The 22642-nt window shown below is 40.3% G+C and overlaps 1 protein-coding gene across 2 annotated transcripts in view; it reads left to right on the top strand.

The window, feature by feature from the left end:
• Positions 1–22642, top strand: part of col18a1a (collagen type XVIII alpha 1 chain a) — a 245130-nt gene that overhangs the window by 222393 nt on the left and 95 nt on the right. For both annotated transcript variants that reach the window (XM_061926550.2, XM_061926549.2), the window contains 11 exons: positions 7865–7918; positions 8017–8051; positions 9013–9141; positions 9230–9389; positions 12532–12596; positions 12767–12895; positions 12979–13011; positions 13095–13391; positions 14504–14701; positions 18698–18813; positions 22130–22642. The exon at positions 22130–22642 is cut by the window's right edge and continues 95 nt beyond it. In XM_061926550.2, coding sequence (XP_061782534.1) covers positions 7865–7918; positions 8017–8051; positions 9013–9141; positions 9230–9389; positions 12532–12596; positions 12767–12895; positions 12979–13011; positions 13095–13391; positions 14504–14701; positions 18698–18813; positions 22130–22343 — 1430 coding nt within the window. In that variant the 3' untranslated portion in view covers positions 22344–22642. The remainder of the gene's footprint in view (positions 1–7864; positions 7919–8016; positions 8052–9012; positions 9142–9229; positions 9390–12531; positions 12597–12766; positions 12896–12978; positions 13012–13094; positions 13392–14503; positions 14702–18697; positions 18814–22129) is intronic.

Genomic DNA, 22642 nt, shown 5'->3' with positions numbered 1-22642 from the left:
TGATGGTCTTATAGCACCTCCCTGAGGGCAAGAGTTCAAACCAGTGGTGACCTGGGTGGGATGAGTCCCTGAGGATGACACGTAAATGTCACAATCAACGTGAGGCCATCTAGAAGGCCTTATTGACAACAACTCTGATCTGACTGGCTATCGCAATTATCTATCAACTGTATGTGCCCGTTCACTTACAGTGCACAGATGCCAGTATTGTTGATTCTGAAGGCCCTGGGCAGTTTCTGTACAGCATGGCAACATAAGCTAGCTGAATTCTGATTGGATATAAACTTTAACCTAAAAACAACAGCACTGGAAGGATCATCATATGACATGAAGACAATATGAATAATTTGAGATATTTAGGGTAAATTAAAAAATACTTTTATCTTTAATTATGATCATGATTTCTTGTTATGTTAGGCCAGCAAAGAAGGCCTTGATGGCCACAAACGGCACACCACTGGGCCATCGTAACCATCAAACAAAGTCACAGAATTGGCCAATAAAACAGAATCAGCAGTTAAACGCAGAATATCAGAGAAATTGACAAAAATTGAGTGAAATGTTGTCATTGTGAGGAGAAGGAACATTAGTTTGGAAAACTGATGTGTCAGGTAGCGCCCATTTACCCCAGACACACTCTCCTAAACTAAACAATATGGAGATGGTCACTTGAAACAGCGACTAAAGTACGAAGCTAAAGCTATAAAGAACAATCCATACACCCACAACACAATCTCTCTGCTTGTGTTGTTGTGAACGACATCATCCATGTAGCATCAATGTACAAACAGGACAGCAGTCGCAACTTGAACAGCTTCAAGTCAGTCGGCTCTTTACTCGTCAAGCTGAGAACAACAGCACAGCACACTTCCTCCCTTCACAGTCAGAGCATGGCGCGCCTTATCTGAGCTAACCAAAATGAAGATTTCATAAAAGTACACTGTAAAAAGTTGCCATAAAAACTACGCTAGGCAATTGTTAAATAGACACAGTAAAATTCTTAAAATTTAAAAATAGTTAATCATAGTAGTAAATGGATCTGGACTCATGCAAACCAAGAAACAGTATCCATCCATCCATCCATCCATCTTATACCGCTTGTCCCTTTCAGGGGTGGAGCCTAACCTAAATTACTATGGTTATAATACGTTAAAAAAACATGACTTTACTGTAAAAATAAGGAAAAATTGTACAATGCATTTGCAAATACTGTAATGTCACAATCATGCAAACACTCTAAAATATACGGTGTTATACTGTCTAAATTAAATATTTTGCAGATTTTACATTTCAATTTACAGCATACCTTAGTTGTTTCAGGGGTTTGTTGTTAAAGCATTAGCCTACCGGGTAGTTAACTTTTGGCTAGCAACATGTTTTCTTGTATTTTTGTGGCAAGTTGTTTCAGACATTGAGGACTTATTTCTATGTGCTTCATTGCAAACTGCATCGAAAAGAACCACGTTGTGTGTAAGTGTGTTGGAACTGGTTGCAAGTAGCTATTTACCAGATACAGAGCATTTAAGGCTCATTTTTAATAGCTCACAAGAAGGAACTTGTTATAGGAAGCCATGTTGTGAGTTGTCCAGTGAAAGGTTGTACAAATACTTTCAAGTTAAAATTCTCATGTACCGCTCACATGTATCGGAAACACAGGCATTTTGTAGATATTAGATACGGTGGCGTGTGCCTCATAGTGAGAAGGTACTCACTATATATATAGTCTCTCCGTGACTGCGTGGGTTCCCTCCGGGTACTCCGGCTTCCTCCCACCTCCAAAGACATGCACCTGGGGATAGGTTGATATGCAACACTAAAATTGGCCCTAATTTGTTTCAGATTGAATTCCTGGCAACCACAGCTGCCAGTTTTGTACCGTAAATTCCATAGTTTTTTTGTTAACAGGTTAAAAATACATCCGTTTTTTTTTCATAGTTATTTACAGTAAGCAAAAACAGTTGTTAACTCTAAAATCAACGGATGCAACATCAACATACCGTAATGTCCGATACATTGCCACTGTATTTTTTTACGGTGAATTCCTGGCAACCACAGCTACCGTAAATTGTGCGGATTCTTTTATACGGTGTACCTTACATTTACATAATTAATATGCTTTGACCTAAAATACTGGTCAAAATTTTCCAAAGATGTATTGCACCAATAAATGTGAGGATTTTTGCATTTTAAATAAAAACATTTTATTTGACGCAAAAAGCACGCACTCTATTGTGGTAAAAAAAAAAAAAAAGTGTAAAAGGTAAAAAACGCAATTACAAACAACCAAAAAATATTTTTTTTGTTTTTTATATTGTTATTGTTGTTTAAATGTGTTGTTATTGCTATTATTATTATTTTATTGGTGTAGTTTATTTGTTACTAATTTACATCCATTTTTTAAAATATATTTATTTATTTATTTGTAATAGTTTTGGTCATACATCAAATACTGTTTTTTTTTTTCAAATCAATTAATAATCGTGTCTACTATATAAATCAAAATAATTGTGATTATTATTTTTGCCATAATCGTCCAGCCCTACACCAACCACACTTGTTTGAATACCAACATCCAGACTAAATTAGGTACAATATAAGGAGATCCAACTGTAAAAGTTAAAAAATGTCACACACTTAGTTATTCAGTGCTATTATTTAGCGCACAAGTGACAAGAAAATAGTAACTATAAACTTTGGTAGAATCTGGTTTGCATCAGGGTCCATGTGGGGTAGTGACCCACTAGATCCAGCAGATGGAGCTGTTATATAAAAGCTTATTATGTGCCAGCAAGGCAGGAGCCTGCTTGACTACACTACAATGTACTTACTTGGTACTTAGTGAGAGAGTAAGTATTTGTAGGGGTGGTTGACCATTGGTTGGAATATTTTCCAATGGTCCCAGGAGACTTTAGAAATGCCTCTGGCAATGTGCATTAGGACGTACTCACACTAGGCCAATCGTATTACCTGGGCCAACTTTGCACCTAGATGTCTGCCATGGCACTTTTCCTCTCTTTTTGACTTCGTTTGGAGTATTTTGTTTTAACAATGCGCCATTTGTGATCTCAAAGATGGACATGTACACATCTGTGGTCATTCTAGACCAGTGTTTTTCAACCTTTTTTGAGCCAAGGCACATTTTTTGCGTTGAAAAAATGCGGAGGCACACCACCAGCAGAAATCATTAAAAAAACTAAACTCAGTTGACAGTAAAAAGTCGTTGTCGCAATTGTTGGATATGACTTCAAACCATAACCAAGCATGCATCAATATAGCTCTTGTCTCAAAGTAGGTGTACTGTCACAACCTTTTACATCACACCCTGACTTTTTTAATTTTTTTTGCTGTTTTCCTGTGTGTAGTGTTTTAGTTCTTGTCTTGCATTCCTATTTTGGTGTTTTTTTCTCTTTTTTTGGTATTTTCCTGTAGCAGTTTCATGTCTTCCTTTGGGCGATATTTCCCACATCTACTTTGTTTTAGCCATACTTGCCAACCCTCCCGGATTTTTCGGGAGACTCCCGAAATTCAGCGCCTCTCCCGAAAACCTCCCGGGACAAATTTTCTCCCGAAAATCTCCCGAAATTCAGGCGGACCTGAGTGACGTGTCGACAGCCTGTTTTCACGTCCGCTTTCCCACAATATAAACAGCGTGCCTGCCCAATCACGTTACAACTGTAGAATGATCGAGGGTGAGTTTTTGGTTTCTTATGTGGGTTTATTGTTAGGCAGTTTCATTAACGTCCTCGCACTGCGGCAACAACACACAACTACAGCAGTCATGTTTTCGTCTACCGTAAAGCAGTTCGTTGTGACACTCTTAAACAGGACAATATTGCCATCTACTGTACATGCATATGTAACAATAACATCTACGGCTTTTAGAGAGTGCAGTGCACAACTGTGCACATAACAAGGAGACGAAGCAGAATGCATCATCAGAGAGGGTGTTCAGCATGGTTAGAAAAATAGTGACAGAGAATAGAACAAGGATGGACAATTCAACCCTTAACTCAACAATGAGTAGATGAATGTTATGTGTGTGTATATGTGTAAATAAATGAACACTGAAATTCAAGTATTTCTCTTATTTATATATATATATATATATATATATATATATATATATATATATATATATATATATATATATATATATATATATATATATAGCTAGAATTCACTGAAAGTCAAGTATTTCTTATATGTATATATATGAAATACTTGACTTGGGGAATTCTAGCTGTAAATATACTCCTCCCCTCTTAACCCCCCCCCCCCCCCCCCCCCACCTCCCGAAATCGGAGGTCTCAAGGTTGGCAAGTATGGTTTTATTAATCAATAATATTCCAGTTGTTTTTATCCTTCTTTGTGGGGACACAATCCACAGTAAGTCTTTGCTGTCATCCAGCATTCTGTTTTTGTTTACTTTTTAGCCCGTTCAGTTTTAGTTCCGTTTTGCATAGCCTTCCCTAAGCTTCAATGCCTTTTCTTAGGGGCACTCACCTTTTGTTTATTTTTGGTTTAAGCATTAGATACCTTTTTACCTGCACACTGCCCGCTGTTTCCGACATCTACAAAGCAATTAGTTACCGGCTGCCACCTCCTGATATGGAAGAGTATTACACTCTGCCAAGCTCTAGACAGTACCGACACTCAACAACAACAACACACCATTTGCAGACTATAATTGCTGGTTTGCAAAAAATATTTTTAACCCAAATAGGTGAAATTAGATAATCTCCCACGGCACACCAGACTGTATCTCACGGCACACTAGTGGTTGAAAAACACCGTTCTAGACGAATAATAACACAGACGTGCCAGATGCAGTGACATAAGTGCTGCTAAAAGCAGCTTCTTTTTATGCAGACACTGAATGGATCGGAGAGTGTGGAGGTGTACCTATTGTTGTGACCGGGTGAATCTATTTAATGTTCGTAAAGTTTCTTTTCTACTAGAAAAAAATAGCGGTGATGTTCGTCTACAAGATACTGAATATCTTTAAACCGAGTACATTTTCAAAAGATACATTCTGATGATTTTAGGGAGGCCAGGGCGTGGTTTTATTCGCAATCTCGGAACAACCTCCACAAACAAAGACATATGCAGAAACTAGGTTATAAATGTGACTGTGGATGAAATCCACACAAAATTTACACCAAAGCATATCCAATACATATTATTTAGAACAGTGGTCCTTAAACTTTTTTCAACAAGTACCACCTCAGAAAATATTTAGTTGTCCAAGTACCACCTGTAGAGGTTTCCCCCTAGTGCAGGCCTGGGCAATTATTTTGACTCGGGGGCCACATTTAGAGAAAAAAATGTGTCTGGGGGCCGGCATATCTATTTTTAGGAACACTAATACAAAACCTCACAATAATGTCTGACTAAATGCTAAAAACATTATGACAGACCGCCTTAAAAAACGTAATGGAATTTTAAATTTTTCTATGAAAGATAAAACACTGAATATTGACAAAATATGAACGTCACACCCCCTTTTGATCCACATATTTTACAATCAAGTGAAACGCAACAAAAATGCAACAAACAGCGAAATATGAACGCGAAGGGTACAAAATTAACCCCACCTACAATCTGATACATCTGATAAATCACTAAGCTTTAGAACTTTGTTGTGAAAATCTCTTTCCGCTTCTGTGGAAACGCTCCCCGCCCACACTGCTTGGTGCCTCGTCTGAGCTGCTGTGACGTAGATTACCATAGTAACTAATTAGATGACCATAGTAACTAATTAGATTACCATAGTAGTGAAGTGAAGTGAAGTGAATTATATTTATATAGCGCTTTTCTCTAGTGACTCAAAGCGCTTTACATTGTGAAACCCAATATCTAAGTTACATTTAAACCAGTGTGGGTGGCACTGGGAGCAGGTGGGTAAAGTGTCTTGCCCAAGGACACAACGGCAGTGACTAGGGTAGCGGAAGTGGGAATCGAACCTACAACCCTCAAGTTGCTGGCACGGCCGCTCTACCAACCGAGCTATGCCGCCCCACCAACTGTAACTGGTATATCACCCAAAAGCGCAGATTCCCAACCATTGAAATACTTTGTATAGTTCAAGACTTGTCACTGTACATCATAATGGCAGCTACAGTTTCCATCTTAAAGATCTAAAAAAAATTTTTGGGAATGTCAGGCGGGCTAGATTGAAAAGCTCAACGGGCCGCATGTGGCCCCCGGGCCTTAATTTGCCCAGGTCTGCTCTAGTGGGTTCTCCTGACCACCATACACTGGCACGAGAGCCCGGTATTCTGGTTGGATCAAGTCTTTTATTTTCATACACCAGTATGGTTTGCTTTTCAGCAGTATATAGTTAGGACTTTTCAGTCCGGCGTGTCTCTGCTTTGCTCTCTAGCTTGTCTCTCCCTCGCTCCAACTCCAACACACGTGTCTCGGCCCGGCTGCTGCTAATAAGTATGGCAGGTGATTGGATGATCAGTCCCAGCTGGGTAATCCGATCACCTACCAGCTGTGCTTCGAGGCCAGTCCTTCCACACCCCGCTCCGCAGCAGGCCCGCAGTCCACCCCCCCACCCCCCCTCCACCACCATAATGACCAACATTAAAATACAGTACCGTAGTAGGCCTAAGTATTTATTAAAAACAAGGCAGAGGTTTTATTTAACAAGTATATTTATTATTTTCCCGTCAAGTCATTTAATGTGGTATGCCACTTCATTTAAGTGGCCCACCACATCATTTTAAGTGGCCCACCACAACATTCATGTGGCCTGCTGCGTTATTGCTAAGTGGACTGCCATTTCATTTATGTGGCCCGTCACATCATTATTTTAGTCTGCCACATCATTTATAGTGGACCGCCAAGTAATTTAACGTGGTCTGCCACGTCATTAAATTGTAATATGTAATTTTATAGCTGTTTGAGCACTCGAAGAGCTGATTAAAACAAATTCAATTGATGCATTTCAGTGTCTTTAGTATCTTTTTAATGATGTTTGTTTTTTCCACATAGAATATATATTATTAAAATATTTCTTATATTAAAAAAAACTTCTTGAAGTATGCATTTTTTTGCGTCTTGAGCGCATTCTTTCTTTGGTTATCAAAAATAAATACTAAAATATCTGCTAAAATATACTTTTAGATTATTGTATCAAAAGCAATACAATTAGAATGTAGTACAAACAACCACAGTACTTTCATAAAATAATGTAATAATAATGTACAGAGTGGACTTCTACAGTATCTCATTGCAGCTGCTTCTTTGTCAAACACGCCATCAACAGCTTCTCCATATTTTCATGGATACATGTTTGCCGTTTCTTTCATTTTTTTTTATTTTTTTTTAATTCAATAAACATATAATGTGTTTGTTCTTGTCAACACTGTCACTGACTTCCTTCCATCCCATGCTTGGAAAAACGATGTTATGTCAAACCTTAGCTATATGCTAATGCTAACAAGTGAGACCGAATGTTTTCACTGTGACATTTGCCACACCAACTAATGGCGGGGATGTTTGTAACTGAAATGTTTGCTCGCAATACGAGATACAACTTTTATATCAAAAGATTTTATATCTTAAGTTGAGCTGTTATTGTAAAGTCAAAATTAAAGAGGTGAGATTAAAGAAGGGTTTTCAGTTTCTGGAGAATAAAAGGTTTTTAATTTCAGTTTAATCCAGCTGCTTCCCCCGGAAGGGGCTATATAGTTATATGTATAATACTATATTGTCAGGAGATTAATTCGTTCTTCCAGATTTGAGGAATAAGACGATAAAACACAAAAAAATGTCTCTGTAAGAACTAATCATGCCAAAGTCTGTGGCCTGTGAATATTGTCTCATGCTGCCGTGTGTGTGTCATATTTCACTGCAGCAACTCAAGGAGAAAAGGGAGAACGTGGCGATCGTGGACTTCCAGGCATCCCCGGTAAAAGCATTGGATTTTAATTTATTTAAAATCAAAACATGTTTCAAATGTTTTCTTTATCAACTGCATTTTAACGGAAATAAATCCATATTTTGCAGGGACGTCCTCTAATTTGGATATTTACGCATTGAAGGTGAGCATCTAAAGGTTTGAGAATAAGCCCTTCAACCTTCATTTATTGCCGTATTTTCCGGGCTATAAAGCACGGGTATATTAGCCACACCCGCTACATTTTTTAATTTTTCTTTTTTGTTCCATGTATTAGCTGCACAGGACTATAAGCCACAGTTATATACATTGTGAAATGAGTTATTTACACAGAAATATTTTGTAAATGTCTATTTACATCACTTTTTTCAAACAATTTTGTAACACGGCAGTAAAACGGATGATTAAACAAAACAGAAGTCACTGTCATGGAAAGCTAGCTCTCTAATCAGCTAAACAGACTCAATAACTCCACGGTGATATTTTGGTGAATTTACTGAGGAATTTGTAAAACTGAAACAATACCAAAAAAATGCCATTGTAAGTTAATAATACTAACACAGACACCTATTAGCTAACGCTAACAACGCTAGCTTGATTACATTACACGATAGAACGTACAAAAATGCATTAACACACAACCATAAAACGTGACGGTGTAGTAAGTATGAATTGTTGTAGTTATTTTGTAAAACTTACAAACATTGCTGGTAAATGAAGAAACCAAACGAGTAGAAACGCTGTTGACGACTACTAGACGAAGTGGCACTTTTGCTTCCGGTTCAAGAAACAAAACTGAAGAATTTCTGTAGACTTTCAAACCTGCACTACCTGCAGTGGAGCGAACTCGTCCAAAAGATGGCGCCACAGCACAAACAATAACACACCTTTTCAGTCTCCGTGTCGGTGATACTGCCATGTAGGTTTGTTGTATACAAAACATTATGGCCGTAGGCAAAGAAAAATCCATATATTAGGCACACCTTTGTTTAAGCCGCAGGGTTCAACGCTTTGGAAAAAAGTAGCGGTAGATTTCTCTAAGGTAAAGTACAAGTGAGACAATTACTGGGGCTTCTATCACAAAAGTGAAACATTTTTCTCAACAGAATGAACTGAAGGGAGAGCACGGAAACCCCGGAGTGAAAGGAGAAAAGGGTGAATCTGGCGGATATTATGACCCTCGTTTTGGAGGAGTTCAAGGCCCGCAAGGGCCTCCTGGCAAACCAGGTCTACCAGTGAGTTTGGGAATAAAAAATCAGAATAATATCAGGAGCTTTAAATTTCGTATTATCTCGTATATGATGTTCAATCACTTTTTTTTAGGGTCCAAAAGGAAATTCTGTTACAGGCCCCCCTGGGCCTCAGGGACCCCCCGGGCCAACAGGAATCGGTTACGATGGCCGTCAAGGTCCACCCGGTCCGCCTGGACCACCAGGACCAGCAACGTCTCCCTCTCTGTCCGGTGGCTTTTGGCCCAGTCACTGTAAGTCACTTTGTTTTTGGGATTCAATGCTGAGGGTGAAAAACAGACTGTCAGGTTCAAACACTAATGACATCTATTAAACAGGACAAGAAGCAAAGATATAAACAGAGACAGAATTAAATTTGGCTCAATTTGGGGAGAGACGCACGGACACTGTACCCTTGTCCAGTGTCTCAGCACGCTCAGCCAAAAGATTGTACGCCTCCCCCTTTATTTGGACTTTCTCTGACCACATGACAACAGCTGCTTCTAAGGGACGAGGTCGTAAACAGCTATCGCCTTTGATTACAACAGTTCAAAAGAAAAGGTCGTAAACAGTTCACAGAAAATGTCGTAAAAGAGTTCAAAAAGAGGTTCGTAAAACAGTTCAAAAAGAGGTTCGTAAAACAGTTCAAAAAGTGGTTCGTAAAACAGTTCAAAAAGGAGGTTCAAAAAGAGGTCGTCTGGAACTTGGGCAGATCCTGCCTTATCTTCGCTTTGTAGTCCTTGGGTTAAAACAATATCTTTCTGTTGATTACAATACATGAAAGAAAACAGAAACACCTTCATGTTGCTTCCCCCCCTTACACAGTGGAGTTTTACAAGCCTTCTTCTTGGTAGGTTTCAAAGACAGCTTTTGCTTCTCACCTGGCACTCAATGTAACACAAAGTTTTTGTGATAATTTAGAAACAATTATTCTAACACAGACAGTCTTTGGAACATAAAGTTCGGCCTCTTAGAACGAGTGTGAATTTGGAATGTGATGATCTATCGACCACTGATTATTTAAAAAAAAAAAAAGTATGTGATCGGCATTCATTTTTAGTCCCCGGCTGACAAGCGGCTAGCAGCCAATTGGTAAATGTATTGTACTGGTATAGCACTTTTTCTTCCTTCAAGGTACTCAAAGCACTAATGAGTCTCCATACACAAATAAACTGGATCAATTAGCATCATAAGTAGTGATAATGATCACTGGAGGACGAGGCTAAACGTTTTACACACCTAGAGCAAGCCGGGAGTAGGCATGCTAATAGCTAAGCTAACTGCTACACTAGCTTGAAACAACACCAAGAAATAAGTGCTTAGTAAACTTTAAGAAGTCTAGACAGAACCACGTTGCAGCAGAAAGTAAGCAGAGAGAGGACAATATAAGAACTCTCAGTACATGATACACAAAAGGGCGGATCTATCCAGAAATTGGTTGTGTCGATACCAAAGGTAGCATCAGTATATGATTGATACAAGAACAAAAAAATATTTGTGCTGTTTTTGTTCATGATTTCAAACTAAGGGATAATGATTTACTTAACATGAGTTGTAGATAATAGTTTTTATTTTTGTTTATTTGTTGTTTACTATTTACTAGTGTACCGTGAGATATTGTCTGGTGTACCGTGGGACATTATGTAATTTCACCTAATTGGGTTAAAAATATTTTATGCAAACCAGTAATTATAATCCGCAAATAATGTGCCATTGTTGAGTGTCTGTACTGTCTAGAGCTGGACATATCAGTAGGTGGCAGCAGGTAGCTAATTGCTTCGTAGATGTCGAGAACGCGGTTTGTCGTGATCACAATATACGGGAGGCAGATTGCAGGTAAAAAGGTATATAATGCTTAAACAAAAATAAACAAAAGGCGAGTGCCGCTAAGAAAAAGGCATTGAAGCTTAAGGAAGGCTATGCAAAACAAAACTAAAACTGAACTGGCTGCAAAGTAAACAAAAACAGAATGCTGGACGACAGCAAAGACTTACAGCGTGTGGAGCAGATGGCGTCCACAAAGTACTTCCGTTCATGACAATCAACACCAAAATAGGAGCGCAAAACAAGAACTAAAACACTACACACCGGTCATGACAGTACACCTACTTTGAGACAAGTTATAGTGATGCACGGGTGGTTATGGATTTGAATTTATATCCAACAACTGCGAGAACGACTTTTTGTTGTCAATATTGGCTGCTGGGTTTCATTTTTTTATGTTTTCTGCTTGCGGTGTGCCTCTGGATTTTTTTAATGGAAAAAATGTGCCTTGGCTCAGAAAAGGTTGAAAAACACTGTCCCAAATGATGACGAGAGAGTCGGAGAAGAGAAGAGGGAATATTCAAGCGGGCGATTTTTATATTTAAAAAAAACTAGTGGAAGATGGCAGAGGGATTCTCTTCCTTAAATGTTTCTTTTAGCGACGAAGACGACGTCCAGGAAACCCACAATGACTCTACTTGGCCACATTTGGATAAAACAATGGCCAAAACATTAATTTGGGTTGTTTATCATGTAAGCCCAAATCAAAACTGCTCTTGACGTGGAATACACCTTTAAGAACACACATGATTGTGGCAGACTGTGGAGGTCTTGCACCTTTCGGGTTCTTTGGACCACCAATCATCGATATGCCAGGCTCTTCCATGGGTACAACAGTGCTTTATTGGCAGGATTATGCAAAAGTATTTTTGTGCTTTTCAGCATTTGTCTTTAGTCTCAATCGAGCACATGAATGGTCTCTCTCCAGAGTGTCGTCTGTCTTGCTCTCGCTCTCGTTCGTGCTCGTGCTTCACCAACCGCCATCAACAACTCCCCCCACTCCTTCCCGGCTGCTGCCTTTAACAGAGCGACAGGTGATTAGATAAACGCGCCCAGGTGAGCCATCTACGCACCTGTCGCTGATCTCAAAGCCGGTCCTGGCACACCCCGCTTCGCTGCAGGTCTGCAGGCCACTCCCCCCCCCACACAGACATGTGATGACTTTTGCTACAGTATAGCCTGTCTAAATGCTATATTTAATTTTCATTGGTGTTTTAGAACAAGACAGTAGCTGACATTTTGTTAATTATTTCTGCTGTTTTATTTTTACATTGAATAGTTGAATCATTTTGAAACATAAACAACACGACTGTAAGATATTTGTTATTTCATGCTATGAATCACAAAAGGCTATTCAGATAAATGAAGTTAATGCCCCTTTAACTTGCCCCCAGACCCTCGGCTTATTTTCAATCTTTTTCATTAAGTTCAAATCACATGCCTGTATATTAGTATTGGTATCGCCCGATATCAGCCACGGATGATCGGAATAGACAGCATAAAACCCTGATCGGAACATCTCTAGATAGTGATCTTGAAGTCAAATCCTAAACATGTTGTTTCAATTTTAAGCTGCCAATGTACCCGGACCTCCTGGTCCTCCTGGCCCACCTGGAAATCCTGGATTCTCGTCTGCAGTAAGTGTCTCCAGTTTTTATCAACCTTCCATAACTTCCCAAAACGGCATCGCTATCTGAAACTGAATCTTGGTCTTCGCCGGGTGTTTTGTCAGTTGATGTCTATTAACTGCGTGACTAATGAAGGTTTAGTACAAACAAACACAAACTTGTCAATTTGCTGTCCCTAGGTTACAGTTCTGAGGTCCTACGACACAATGATTTCTACTGCCAGACGCCAAGCGGAAGGCAGCCTCATCTACATCATCGACAAAGCCGACCTCTATTTAAGAGTCCGTGACGGACTGCGACAAGTCTTGGTACAGAACGTCTTTGGACAGCATGTACATCATGTCTTTCACTGAAATTCCACATGAAATCTAGAATTCTCTTTCATTCACAGCTTGGAGACTATAGACCCTTCTTCAGAGATCTGGTGAGTTTGACTCCACAAAAGTGTTACAAGTTCCACTCATTCATGACTTTGAAATTTACTGATTTTGAATTTCTTTTTCGAAGGAAAACGAGGTGGCAGAGGTTAAGCCTCCACCTGTGATCTTGTACCCCCAATCTCACGACCAGTCCCAGAACAACGGAGCTGGCGATTACTCTCAGGGTGTTTCTGCTGTCCGACCCATTGAGCCACCATCACACCCACGTGTCGATTCACGATTTTCAGACCAGAGGCACTCGGGTCAGACGGACGGCAGACTGGCTGCAGAACAAGGCCAGAGCAACTATCCTGTCACTCCCCAGCGCAGACCCAGTAATCCCGTAGTGCAACCTGCAGTGCATGTGGACAAATCAGGATCAGGGGTACGTGGAGTTGGGGAACCAGAAATCTTGAAACATTCTTAGAATATATGCTGTTTAGTTTGAGTTGAGGTTTTAAAACGGTAAAATAAAACGGTAGTGCAAACATGTGCGTTGTAGTATAAACTGGATCAGTCCCTTCAGGTTCATAGTGCAATGGAGGGGTGAGGGGACGCAGTGTGGGACTAGGGAATAAAAAATCTCAGCAAACATCAGCAAATATAAGCCATGCAAACTCGGGACTTGCGGCGAAGACGGGGACGGGGGGTTGGTATCGCGCAGTCAGCCAGAAAGTGGGATGGATGGGCTGGATGCATGTGTGTGGATAAGCCTGGAATGTAACTTCGTCTGGGGTCACGGCCTTGTGCCTCAGAGTAACATCGCGATAACACAGCTGGTTGCTGTGGAGACTTCCACGATCTAGTTCCAACAAGGTCAAACAATCAGCAAGTGTCCGTGAGGGAAGCTGGGGAAGGGATTCTAGAGCATCTCACTGCCTCACTGGGAGCGGGGTTCTGCAGCAGCGGTCTTGGTCAAGGCCGGGTGCAGAGGTGCGGCCGAAGTGTAGATTAGGATGTTTAGGCTAGGATGTGTAGATGCGTTCTGAAAGATTTGTCTACCCTAATTGTCTGTTTCTGGTCCCTAAATTGATCATCATTTGGCTTTGCAGATCAGAAAGTTTCTCCAAGATGTTATTAATTTTGAGATTTAGTTCAGAGAGTGCCTACAACCCTACAGTACCTGCCATTGTCTTCGTAATTTGTCTATATATCAGGGCAACGCTCAATCCAAGCAGCAGTTATCATAATTCCGATTAGGTGGATATCTTCAAACGTCCTCAACAGAAAGAATCGCCAGGCACACAACTGTACACTTCTCTTACATTGTCTATAGTATATTTAGGAGAACAGACTCAGGGTACCAGGTCATGACAGACTGAATATGACATACATGCTTAAACTATGTTAAATGTTTTATTTTAACAACATCTACAAATACCAGACAGATCATACACTAAAACCGGACCGCAAAGAACAGGTTGAATATCAAATAGTAGTGTGTGTATTTTGTGACTTTTCATTTAATCTTGGATTTCCATCTTTCTTTCTCAATAGCTCCATCTTATTGCCCTGAACGCCCCTCAAACTGGTAACATGCGAGGAATTCGTGGGGCGGACTTCCTGTGCTTCCAGCAGGCCCGCGCCGTGGGCCTAAAGGGGACTTTTAGAGCATTCCTGTCCTCTAAGCTTCAAGACCTCTACACCATCGTCCGCAAGTCGGACAGAGAGACCTTCCCCATTGTCAACCTCAAGGTGAGCACCCTACATTTTTCAAATTTATAAGTAAAAAAGCATGCATATAGCAGGATTTTCTCAGAATGGAGTCAAAATTAATATATGACTTAAAAGAAAAAATGCACCTTTATCAGGATCTGCACTGAAAAGTAATAGCTTGAATTACACAACATGGAAAGCTAAAAAGGTCGGAAGTGCTTATCGTAAATTCCGGACTATAGAACGCACCGGTATATAAACCGCACTCGAAAATTTTTAGAAGGATGTCAGGTTCAAACACTGATGACATCTATTAAACAGACGAGAAGCAAGGAATCATGCAGAGACAGAGTTCAATTTGGCTCAATGAGGAGACACGTGTTTTGGGCTGTATTCTAGTTACAGATCCAAACTACGTTCTAAAAGTCCAGCCGGCGTGCTTTCTCTATTTACTTGGGAGGTCCCTTAAGCTGTCGCTGAGGGAAGGCGGTAATCTCGACAACTCCAGTTAGACACAATATATGCGCAAAAATGCTAATATTTTGACGCTGGTGATATCGCCTTGTCTCTGCTTTGTCTGCGTCACGGCGGTGTTCGGCCTTGGCAGTCAGCAGGCCGTTCCTGGACACAAACACTGATACAAGACTGGCTTGCAATCTTTTGGATTGCCAGCTTTGCACAGACAAAGAAAAACACCACTTCAGCACAATTGACAATAATTATAGCAACGACCCTTAAGCATAAAAGTTGTGTTATAATATATACATAATTAGTCCAACAGAGGAAAAAATATGTTTCCATATATTAGCCGCACCAGACTATAAGCCGCAGATATATGTTGTAAAATAAGTAAGTAAGATTTTGTAAATGTTTATTTACATACTTGTTTCCGGTAACACGGCAGTAAAACGGCTGATCAAACAAAACAGAAGTCATCGTCATGAACTCACTAGCTGAGGAAGCTAGTTCTCGAATCAGCTAAACAGACTCAGACTGAATTTGTTGAGGAATTTGTGAAACTGTAACAATACAAAAACAATGCCATTGTAAGTTAATAATACTAACACAAACACTCATAAACGTGTTAGCAAATTAGCTAATGCTAACGGCGCTAGCTTGATTACATTATGATAGCACATACAAATACGCATGAAAACACTTTTACAGACTTCACACATGGAACGATTTTGTAAGTATGAACAATTTTAGTTATATTGTAAAATGTACAAACATTGCTCGTATCGATGAATGAAGAATCCATATGAGTAGAAACGCTATGGACGACTACAAAACGGAACGGCACTTGCACTTCCGGTTCAAAGCACTGAACAAAAGGAAATACTGTCGAAGTTCACCCCGCAGCACCTGCAGTGAGTGAACTTGTCCAGAAGATAGCGCCATAGCACAAACATTAACGCACCTTTTCAATGTCTTTGCTTGTGTTTTATGAAAACTATTTGCATTATGGCCGTTAGCGAAGAAAAATCCACAAAGTAGCCGCACTGTTCAAAGCGTATGGAAAAAAAAATGTATTAACGTGGACCCCGACTTAATTAAGTTGAAAAACTTATTGGGGTGTTACCATTTAGTGGTCAATTGTACGGAATATGTACTGTACTGTGCAATCTACTAATACAAGTCTCAATCAATCAATCAGTCAATGCTTATTGTCCGGAATTTACGGTATGTTTAAGTAAAAATATCTCTATCTTTCCCAGGCACTTTCCAAGTTAGACCAGTTTGCTTATTTTATACTACAAACCCTGTTTCCATATGAGTTGGGAAATTGTGTTAGATGTAAATATAAACGGAATACAATGATTTGCAAATCATTTTCAACCCATATTCAGTTGAATATGCTACAAAGACAAAATTTGATGTTCAAACTGATAAAAAAAAATGTTTTTTGCAAATAATCATTAACTTTAGAATTTGATGCCAGCAACACGTGACAAAAAGTTGGGAAAGGTGGCAATAAATACTGATAAAGTTGAGGAATGCTCATCAAACACTTATTTGGAACATCCCACAGGTGAACAGGCAAATTGGGAACAGGTGGGTGCCATGATTAGGTATAAAAGTAGATTCCACGAAATGCTCAGTCATTCACAAACAAGGATGGGGCGAGGGTCACCACTTTGTCAACAAATGCATGAGCAAATTGTTGAACAGTTTAAGAAAAACCTTTCTCAACCAGCTATTGCAAGGAATTGAGGGATTTCACCATCTACGATCCGTAATATCATCAAAGGGTTCAGAGAATCTGGAGAAATCACTGCACGTAAGCAGCTATGCCCGTGACCTTCGATCCCTCAGGCTGTACTGCATCAACAAGCGACATCAGTGTGTAAAGGATATCACCACATGGGCTCAGGAACACTTCAGAAACCCACTGTCAGTAACTACAGTTGGTCGCTACATCTGTAAGTGCAAGTTAAAACTCTCCTATGCAAGGCGAAAACCGTTTATCAACAACACCCAGAAACGCCGTCGGCTTTGCTGGGCCTAAGCTCATCTAAAATGGACTGATGCAAAGTGTAAAAGTGTTCTGTGGTCTGACGAGTCCACATTTCAAATTGTTTTTGGAAACTGTCGACGTCGTGTCCTCCGGACCAAAGAGGAAAAGAAGCATCCGGATTGTTATAGGCGCAAAGTTGAAAAGCCAGCATCTGTGATGGTATGGGGGTGTATTAGTGCCCAAGACATGGGTAACTTACACATCTGTGAAGGCGCCATTAATGCTGAAAGGTACATACAGGTTTTGGAGCAACATATGTTGCCATCCAAGCAACGTTACCATGGACGCCCCTGCTTATTTCAGCAAGACAATGCCAAGCCACGTGTTACATCAACGTGGCTTCATAGTAAAAGAGTGTGGGTACTAGACTGGCCTGCCTGTAGTCCAGACCTGTCTCCCATTGAAAATGTGTGGCGCATTGTGAAGCCTAAAATACCACAACGGAGACCCCCGGACTGTTGAACAACTTAAGCTGTACATCAAGCAAGAATGGGAAAGAATTCCACCTGAGAAGCTTAAAAAATGTGTCTCCTCAGTTCCCAAACGTTTACTGAGTGTTGTTAAAAGGAAAGGCCTGTAACACAGTGGTGAACATGCCCTTTCCCAACTACTTTGGCACGTGTTGCAGCCATGAAATTCTAAGTTAATTATTATTTGCAAAAAAAAAAAAAGTTTATGAGTTTGAACATCAAATATCTTGTCTTTGTAGTGCATTCAATTGAATATGGGTTGAAAAGGATTTGCAAATCATTGTATTCCGTTTATATTTACATCTAACACAATTTCCCAACTCATATGGAAACAGGGTTTGTATAACAACACTTTTAAAGTACAATTTAAGGATCATTTTAAGATTACCCAAACTTTAGAGTGCTTTTAGATAGCTGCTCTCTTTCGGCTATTAGTTATGATTTAAGCAACAATTGGAGTTTCTAGCATCCCCACCATTAGTTCTTTTTTGATAGCAATAGCTTATAGCTATAGATGGACTTAACTTAGTTTTTTTTCAACTATTGGAAAAAATAAAGTGAGTGTGCAGCAGACTTAGGCCAGCTGGAGCGTACCACTGCTCGTCTGCACCATAATGAAGTAGAGCGAGTCGATAACGCCAGCCAAGGACATAAAATAATGTGTATATGTCAAACATTTATCCAAGAAATTATGACAAACCTGCTGATGGTGTGTTTGACTATGAAGCCGCTTGAAGGAGATGCCAGAGAACAGGCGTGTCAAACTCGTTTTCGCTGAGAGCCACATCGCAGTTATAAAGTGTATAAATTACTGATCTAAATTATTAAACATGCCTTTCACAGTTATTAAATACATTTAACATTCGGTTTTACACATTAGGAACGTGTTGAATCTCACGTTTGCACTTTTCGGAGCAGTGCTTTGTCGACATGATCAAATAGCGACGCTAACCTCAAATTTAAACCTTTAAAATTTGGATTACTTATTTATTGTGGTAATCATGTCTGTGGGAATGACAAACATACTTTTGTCCCCTCTCCATGCAGGATCAAGTGTTGTTTGACAGCTGGGAATCGATCTTTGGTGACAACGGGAGCAAAATGAGGGAGAACGTGCCACTTTACTCGTTTGACGGCAGAGATATTCTCAGGGACAGTGCATGGTGAGTCACGTGTTGGTTATTCATCGGCGTACACCGAGGGGCCTGATCTACTGAAGGTAATAAAACGCGTGCAGACTTATGCGGAATATATGCTGATGACAAGAACGCCGACAATACTGGGAGAAGGAGATGCAAATATAACTATTTAGCACTCACAATGTGATTTATCAAGACTCACATTTTTATTTAGTTAATTTTTTATTCCATCCATTTCCTACCGCTTATTCCCTTTGGGGTCGCGGGGGGGCGCTGGAGCCTATCTCAGCTGCAATCGGGCGGAAGGCGGGGTACACCCTGGACAAGTCGCCACCTCATCGCAAGGCCTCATCACCTACTCATTTAAGCCAATTATTTTAGCATACTTGTGCAGTTCTCGTTACAAAACAGTCTTACTTCCTCATAGTTCATGTATTCTGCGAGGAATTACCCACGATAATCTAAATGTACAGGATTATGTATTTTTTTGTTAATTCAATTTACAAAAATCACACGGAATATCAATCAGTCCAACAAATTAACACATAATAATACCGTATTTTTTGGTGTATAAGTCGCTCCGGAGTATAAGTCGCACCGGCCGAAAATGCATAATAAAGAAGGAAAAAAACATATATAAGTCGCACTGGAGTATAAATCGCATTTTTGGGGGAAATTTATTTGATATAACCCAACACCAAGAATAGACATTTGAAAGGCAATTTCCCACTTCCAAAGACATGCACCTGGGGATAAGTTGATTGGCAACACTAAAATTGGCCCTAGTGTGTGGATGTGAGTGTGAATGTTGTCTGTCTCTCTGTGTTGGCCCTGCGATGAGGTGGCGACTTGTCCAGGGTGTACCCCGCCTTCCGCCCGATTGTAGCTGAGATAGGCTCCAGCGCCCCCCGCGACCCCAAAGGGAATAAGCGGTAGAAAATGGATGGATGGATGGAAGAATATTTATTTATTTTTATTTTATGAATTTTTTCCTTTAATTAGCACGTCTGCAATGTGAATCCTCCGTCCGTGAGTGTCAAAATATTTTGACTTTTAGAAATAAAAATATTAAACGTATTGCAGGTGTCCACTGACCAGATCTGGAGGTCAGTTAGTGGGCTGGTCAGGTCCGCGAACCGGGGGTCGAACCTCCGGTAGTAGCCCACCAGCTCTAAAAACTGCCTCACCTCCTATTTCGTCTTCGGAGTCGGGCAGGCCGCGACTGCCCCGGTTTTGTCTATCTGAAGCCGCACCTGGCCTTTCCCCCAAGTGGTACCCCAGATACTGTACCTCCCTCCGGCCAACCGCGCACGTCGCCGGGTTGGCGGTGAGCCCCGTCCGCCTCAGGGTCTCGAGTACCGCCCCCACCCTCTGCATATGCTCCGCCCGGTTCAGGTTCGCGGACCTGACCAGCCCACTAACTGACCTCACCCGAAAAGGTGCTCCAGATCGGGTCAGTGGACCCCTGCATTTGTGCGTTAGACTCTCTGTGGCCAGGGGTGTCTGCCTTCACCCCCGGGCCCTCCACACCGGCCCTCAGCCCGGCTATCCTTGTCCGTCTGCACCAACCCCGATTCTGACTTAGAGGCGTTCAGTCATAATCCCGCGGATGGTGGCTTCGCCCCATTGGCTCCTCAGCCAAGCACATGCACCAAATGTCCGAACCTGCGGTTCCTCTCGTACTGAGCAGGATTACTATTGCAACAACACATCATCAATAGGGTAAAACTAACCTGTCTCACCACGGTCTAACCCCAGCTCACGTTCCATATTAGTGGGTGAACAATCCAAGGCTTTTCTCCAGTCTCCTCTTTCTCCTCCGCTGGCCGCTCACTGTTAAAGACAACAGATGATTAGACTGACACGTACCACCTGTGCAATTCAATCACCTGCCAGCTGTGTCTCGCCGTCCCGCACATGCCCCGCCCCTAGCTTATGGTGCTCCGCCCTCGACACCATTGCCCGAGGCGGTGACCTTTGCTCCTGCAGGTGCGCTGACGCACTTCCCTCCGCACATATTCAGTAAAATAATGTTAGTATCGTATAGCTGCTGGATGACCTAAGGGGCTGGATAAAACAAATTCAATTGATTTGTTATGGTGTTCGTTGTCAGGGGGGGGGGTTTTGGGGTTTTTTCGTGGCGTTCGTTTTTTTTCCCCATGAAGAAGATGCTTTATTAATAAATGTCCTCTATGAAAAAAATTCTCACAACATACATTTTCGTGTATTATTATTAATGTTCGTAATAGCGGTGTTATAGATAGATAGATAGATAGATAGATAGATAGATAGATAGATAGATAGATAGATAGATAGATAGATAGATAGATAGATAGATAGATAGGTAGTACTTTATTGATTCCTTCAGGAGAGTTCCCTCAGGAAAATTAAAATTCCAGCAGCAGTGTACAGAATTGAGATCGATTTTTTTTAAAAAGTAAAAAGTAAATAATGGGGGTATAAATGGAAACAAAATAGAAAAATATTACAATAAAAATAAAAAGCAACAATGAGAATAAAAATATAACAGTAGAATAAGAATATAACAAGAGAAAGAAACTAGGCAGTAGAGACCATGTTATGAAAAAGTATTGCACTGTTATTGTTCTGCATATATAATAATATAGTAAATAGTCAGGCACTACTTTTACTGGTAACGAGTAATCTAATGAACTACTTTCAGGTCCGTTACATACATTCCAAATTTTTGGTCTTTTTATTCCTTACATTTTTAATGTTGTTGGTTTGTTTTTTTTGGCTTTTATTAATTAATTATTTAAATGTTTTTATTACTTCCCTTATTTCCTTCTATTATGGTAAAAAACCAAAATTTTGCTTTCATTAATTAATTATTTAAATATTTTTATTATTTCACTTATTTCCTTCTATTATGGTAAAAAAACAAAATTTTGCTTTCATTAATTAATTATTAATTAATTATTTAAATATTTTTTATTATTTTACTTATTTCTTTTTATTATGGTAAAAAACACAAGTTTTGTGTACTTCGTATAATTGTGTCCTCTGTTTGGCTATATTGTTTTTCATGCCACTACTTCAATATACTTCACAGTTAAAAATATATAAATAACTCTGTATTGTATTAATTTTGCTATGAGGTACGTTATTATTTCAAATACACAACTTTTAAAAATTCAGCAGACACATTAGGTATATTTGCACAAAGTATCGGTACCAGCCTGAATTTTACTCAGCAATAATGGGACATTACTGATTTGCACGCTCTATTTAGCGCGGGGGTTTTGGCATCTTAGTAGATCAGGCCCTTTATGTCTTCACTAAAGATGCACAGCACTAAAACCTTCTCTCCTCCCATCAGGCCAGACAAAATGGTCTGGCACGGGTCGAGCAACAAAGGCCACAGGCAAACAGACCACTATTGCGAAACATGGCGGGCCGGCGACCACGCCGTCACGGGCCTGGCGTCGTCTCTCCACAGCGCCCGCCTCCTGCAGCAACACTCCAGCAGCTGCTCCGGCTCCCACATCGTTCTGTGCATCGAAAACGCCTTCACGTTACACTCCAAACAATAAGGCTGCAATCATTTTTTCTATGATTTTTTTTTTTTTTTTTTTTTTTTTGGCAGCGAATTAGTTTTTTTTTTTTTAACATACAAAATAAATGTCCGATTCTCTGTGTCCAATGAACTTGCCCAGTGGCTTTTTTGGCCTGGCAGGGGGGCTTTGCACCGCATGCTTCTTCACGCCAAAGAGATGTTGGACAGAGGGCTTCTTTTGTCTCCAGGGGGCTTTGGCACATATTTTCTTCTAAGGCTTGAACAAGCGCAACAAATACAGTAATTGTGTTCACAAAATATATTAGTTTTTTGTTT

The sequence above is a fragment of the Nerophis lumbriciformis genome, linkage group LG31, assembly GCF_033978685.3.
Source record: "Nerophis lumbriciformis linkage group LG31, RoL_Nlum_v2.1, whole genome shotgun sequence".
Classification (NCBI taxonomy): domain Eukaryota; kingdom Metazoa; phylum Chordata; class Actinopteri; order Syngnathiformes; family Syngnathidae; genus Nerophis; species Nerophis lumbriciformis.
Note: the sequence above shows the minus strand (reverse complement) of the source record. Positions and strands in the feature narration are given on the sequence as shown.